The 5,093-nt window shown below is 42.6% G+C and overlaps 1 protein-coding gene across 2 annotated transcripts; it reads left to right on the forward strand.

Moving 5' to 3' along the window:
• The first annotated feature begins 509 nt into the window (after nt 1-509).
• LOC308684771 (uncharacterized protein) lies at nt 510-2,557 on the forward strand. Of its 2 annotated transcripts, none has more exons than XM_081356044.1 (3): nt 510-674; nt 750-824; nt 903-2,557. In XM_081356044.1, the coding sequence occupies exons 1-3, from the start codon at nt 617-619 to the stop codon at nt 2,462-2,464; spliced, it is 1,695 nt and encodes a 564-aa protein (XP_081212170.1). In that variant the 5' UTR covers nt 510-616; the 3' UTR covers nt 2,465-2,557. The 2 variants fall into 2 exon arrangements, with proteins under 2 accessions (XP_081212170.1, XP_081212171.1); XM_081356045.1 differs by having other exon boundaries at nt 552-674; nt 733-824.
• Nucleotides 2,558-5,093: the final 2,536 nt, after the last annotated feature.

The following is a 5,093-nucleotide window of genomic DNA, read 5'->3' on the forward strand; positions in this document are numbered from 1 at the left end:
GCATTATAACCTTACTGGACCCCTAGGCTCAGAAGGATATCTAACTGGATAATGACTATATATAGATTTGTTATACAACGTATATGATGTCATGTATGGTTTTATTGGCTAAAGCCAAATACTCCCCTCATATTCTTACTATATATTCCATATCTAGTATTGTGAGTTTGAGCATTGTCTCCCCAGCGCTGGTTCATTGTTCATACAAATGCCTGATTAAAGATGAAGACCAAAGGCACTTTGTTGGAATTCTTCATTTCTAACACATTCCAAGGTTGGAAGGCATCAAGATCTCCTGAGAGACCTTCATCTGATTGATTTCAGTTTTATTTTGATAAACATGACACAATAACATCACAACTACATGAAAAGAGCTTTTATTGTTATAAAAAACAGATTTGTGAGCATTAGGGGAACTGAAGGTGTTCGAATAAACACCTATGGTGGGTGATTAATTAATTATTGATCTCATTAGTTTGCAGATTTGCCCAATAATGAGTTAACGAGTCATCCAGGTGGTACAAATGGTTTTCTGTTTGGCTTTAAAAGGCCTGGTTTGAGACTTTAGCCTGTGCGGTTGAATTGGCTTTCTTAGTGGCTCAGTTTGTGTTATAAAATGGGTTTGATTAAAATTACTGTTTTGGTAGTTTTTTATCACCAGTTACTATGGCATGGTAAGTTTATTTTTGTTTGCTTTCATTATGTTTACTTGTCTGTTTAAAAAAAAAAAAGTCAAATGTGTTTCTCAGAATTCAGCTGCTTAGTCAAAGATGGATCCTTAAATTTATCCTTGAGTGGTGTTGGGAGAGCAGTTGGAGAAAAAGGTTTGTTGACCTTTTTGTTTCATTTTATTTATATATATTTATTTTATTTAGTTAATTTCTCTTTCTCCCTATCTCCAGACAATTCTAGCTCTGTCCAACTGCAGGGCACTTTTAGCTCTGAGGGGTCTTATTCTGTGAACGCCACCTTCAGCCAAGATGATGCTGTGGGGTCTGGTTCTGTGAACGCCACCTTCAGCCAGGATGATGCTGCGGGGTCTGGTTCTGTGAACGCCACCTTCAGCCAGGATGATGCTGCGGGGTCTGGTTCTGTGAACGCCACCTTCAGCCAGGATGATGCTGCGGGGTCTGGTTCTGTGAACGCCACCTTCAGCCAGGATGATGCTGCGGGGTCTGGTTCTGTGAACGCCACCTTCAGCCAGGATGATGCTGCGGGGTCTGGTTCTGTGAACGCCACCTTCAGCCAGGATGATGCTGCGGGGTCTGGTTCTGTGAACGCCACCTTCAGCCAGGATGATGCTGCGGGGTCTGGTTCTGTGAACGCCACCTTCAGCCAGGATGATGCTGCGGGGTCTGGTTCTGTGAACGCCACCTTCAGCCAGGATGATGCTGCGGGGTCTGGTTCTGTGAACGCCACCTTCAGCCAGGATGATGCTGTGGGGTCTGGTTCTGTGAACGCCACCTTCAGCCAGGATGATGCTGTGGGGTCTGGTTCTGTGAACGCCACCTTCAGCCAGGATGATGCTGCGGGGTCTGGTTCTGTGAACGCCACCTTCAGCCAGGATGATGCTGCGGGGTCTGGTTCTGTGAACGCCACCTTCAGCCAGGATGATGCTGCGGGGTCTGGTTCTGTGAACGCCACCTTCAGCCAGGATGATGCTGCGGGGTCTGGTTCTGTGAACGCCACCTTCAGCCAGGATGATGCTGCGGGGTCTGGTTCTGTGAACGCCACCTTCAGCCAGGATGATGCTGCGGGGTCTGGTTCTGTGAACGCCACCTTCAGCCAAGATGATGCTGCGGGGTCTGGTTCTGTGAACGCCACCTTCAGCCAGGATGATGCTGCGGGGTCTGGTTCTGTGAACGCCACCTTCAGCCAGGATGATGCTGCGGGGTCTGGTTCTGTGAACGCCACCTTCAGCCAGGATGATGCTGCGGGGTCTGGTTCTGTGAACGCCACCTTCAGCCAGGATGATGCTGCGGGGTCTGGTTCTGTGAACGCCACCTTCAGCCAGGATGATGCTGCGGGGTCTGGTTCTGTGAACGCCACCTTCAGCCAGGATGATGCTGCGGGGTCTGGTTCTGTGAACGCCACCTTCAGCCAGGATGATGCTGCGGGGTCTGGTTCTGTGAACGCCACCTTCAGCCAGGATGATGCTGTGGGGTCTGGTTCTGTGAACGCCACCTTCAGCCAGGATGATGCTGTGGGGTCTGGTTCTGTGAACGCCACCTTCAGCCAGGATGATGCTGTGGGGTCTGGTTCTGTGAACGCCACCTTCAGCCAGGATGATGCTGTGGGGTCTGGTTCTGTGAACGCCACCTTCAGCCAGGATGATGCTGTGGGGTCTGGTTCCGTGAACGCCACCTTCAGCCAGGATGATGCAGAGGTGTCCCGTTCTGTGAACACCACCTTCAGCCAAGATGATGCAGAGGTGTCCCGTTCTGTGAACACCACCTTCAGCTAGCATGATGCTGTGCGATCTATTGTTTTAGCCCCTGTCTATTTAACTTGACATCAGTCAAGATTTTGTGTAACAATAAATGGGTTTTGGAATGGGTTTCATGGTTTGGTTTGTCAACTCCATCTTTCTTTTAGATTTTGCTAAGGTTTTACAGCCACTTAGATTAGTTTGTGATGGCTTTATAGTCTTGTCAATTACAGGAGGCTTTTCTCTTGAGGTCCAGTTTTGCCCAATAAGTCCGTTAAGTACCGTGAACTTCTATTTTTCCAGTTTGACTTCTTTGAGGACTAGGAAAAAGTGACTGCAATGGTTTGCAGATAGTGATCATTCATAGATGAGTGAATGATTGAGTCCTACTTGCGGAAGTAGTTTGCCCAACATTATTCTAGTTTACTCCCCACGATATTACTCTAGGATTGGCTGAACGATGTGTTTGCTTATTTTATTTGCAGTTCACGAATGATGTTGCACAATTGGAATATAAATTTGAATTGGTTAGTTTTGCTTTCAGGATTTGTCGAATGTCTCTAAAGCTCCTCTGGGCTCCGTGAATGAAAGCTGTGTGATAATTAAAAACGCATTATATAATTATCATCTGAGTTCTGCCCATTAGAAAGTGAGTCCAGCAGGGGGCGACAGACAGGCTGTGAAAAAGCAACAGCTAACCTGATGAGGGTGAGCAGAAAAATACATGCTGTTAAAAATATTTCAACTTGAGAAATAATTTTTCTTAAGAGTTTTATCAGTGATCTTGTTATTTTAAGGGGGAAGAAGAAACATATTTCTGCCACTGTTTAAAAAAAGTGTTAACCACAAAGTCCATCAGTCTAAAAAATACTGTTATAGCAAGCAGCCATTTGGTTGCTGTTGATCTGATGAGCTACATCATGGTAAGAAAAAAACACTCTTAAATGAAAACTGATTATTGATATACTGTATAGTAGTCAACATTTTAAGTGGATCAAAACCTTTCATCAAAGTTATACATGAATTTTGAACAATTCCTGTTCTTGTTTTAGGATAACTTCGATCCACTTCAAATGTTGACTACTGTAGATGAAGCTCATATAACACATGTTCTCTATACTTTGATGTATTTTCTTTTGAGAAAAAAATAAGTTAGGCAGATCATTCATGTGTTTGGCCTGTTTTGATGAACATAAACTAAAAGCCGCAAAACACATTTTGCAGTAGCTCTTGGCTCCTTAATAATGGCAGAGAGTCTCTAATGGGTGCAATCGATTTTTATTCTTCGGGAATCAGCATAAGCACCATGAAAACTAGAAGTCAACACGCAAAAAGCTGGTTAATGAACCTTTGGCACAAATTTTCAAATAAATCCTCACTCCTTTTACAGTACATCATCATGCATTTGTGTATATGTGCAATGCACATCAGAAGACCTTTAAAGCTATTTAAAAAAACACATAAAACAACAATTTGCTCACTAAACACATGCAGCTTTCCTGGTGCAAGATACACAACAAAACAATTTCTAGTAACTGTCAATGTAGACATTTTACATCCTTAAAGCCTTTCATTCTCTTATACATGGAGCCAAATTTATACACACCTCGCTCCACTCACCAAGGGTGCAAACTTTAGACTTGCTGCTTTCCTAAATTAGCCGCGAGCTTGATGGTCTCTGAACTAAAACAGCGCACAAATGTGTGGACACAAGACAAAGCAACTTTACAAAAACGGAATTACAAAACGTAATGTTGCAGAGTGAACAGCACCAGGATTCTACCCTGACGTCAAAGTCATTAGTAAACAGTGCAAGATGGCAATGGATGAACACCAGTTGTTCGAAATGGCTTTGGCCCCGCTACAATGAACGAGTTAGACTTGGCTTTTTATCTAAAATAGCCTCAAACCCAGTCACATGAATGACCTGACTGTGAATTAATTACCTCTAGAGGCCTCCAGTGGCCACTTACACATTTAAAAATAAAACAACAACAAAAAACAAACAGTTTTTTGTCATTTGTTTCATTATTTGATAGAGCAGCATGCTGTTCGTGGCTGATTTCTTTGCTGTTTTCATCCTTCTTCAAAGCTGATGAAAAACTTTACAGGTCATTTAGGCAAGGCTAGTTTATTTATACAGCACATTTTGTACACTATGGTAATTCCATGTGCTTTACACAGAAAGGAATTAAAATAATATCAAAATAAAATCAAGGAAAATTAAGACAGTTATGAAAGGAATTAAAAGAGATATAAAGAGATACAGTTATAAAATAAATTAAAAGAGTAAAAAGATTATATATAGTCCTCGACTTTCACATTAAACTCACTACTCTACCACAGACTCGAACATCATCACCAGGTCCTCAACATTGTTTCATCTCTCAGTTTCCCAATTAACATTTCAGAGTAATTCATGTTTGTCTCTTACCCGATTCTCAGCGACATTTGAGTCCAGTTTAGAATCAAAAGATTCAGTTTAGATGCAAAAATAAAATACAGTGTATTCAGTACAGTGGCACAGTACTCATTCAGTAAATGCATAGCTAAACAGATGTGTTTTGAGTCTGGATTTGAATGTGACTATTGTAGGAGCACATCAGATCAGTTCTGGAAGCTGGTTCCAGCTGCGCTGGCATAATAGCTAAAAGCGGACTCTCCA

Source organism: Scardinius erythrophthalmus, assembly GCF_964197995.2.
Source record: "Scardinius erythrophthalmus genome assembly, chromosome: 24".
Classification (NCBI taxonomy): Eukaryota; Metazoa; Chordata; class Actinopteri; order Cypriniformes; family Leuciscidae; genus Scardinius; species Scardinius erythrophthalmus.

Bases quoted from the DNA above. Each gene is read 5' to 3' on its own strand.
- LOC308684771 (XM_081356044.1), top strand. From the start codon at position 617: ATGGGTTTGATTAAAATTACTGTTTTGGTAGTTTTTTATCACCAGTTA. The intron at 675-749 runs GTAAGTTTATTT...TGTGTTTCTCAG, and splicing joins TCACCAGTTACTATGGCATG to AATTCAGCTGCTTAGTCAAA. The intron at 825-902 runs GTTTGTTGACCT...CCCTATCTCCAG, and splicing joins GAGAGCAGTTGGAGAAAAAG to ACAATTCTAGCTCTGTCCAA.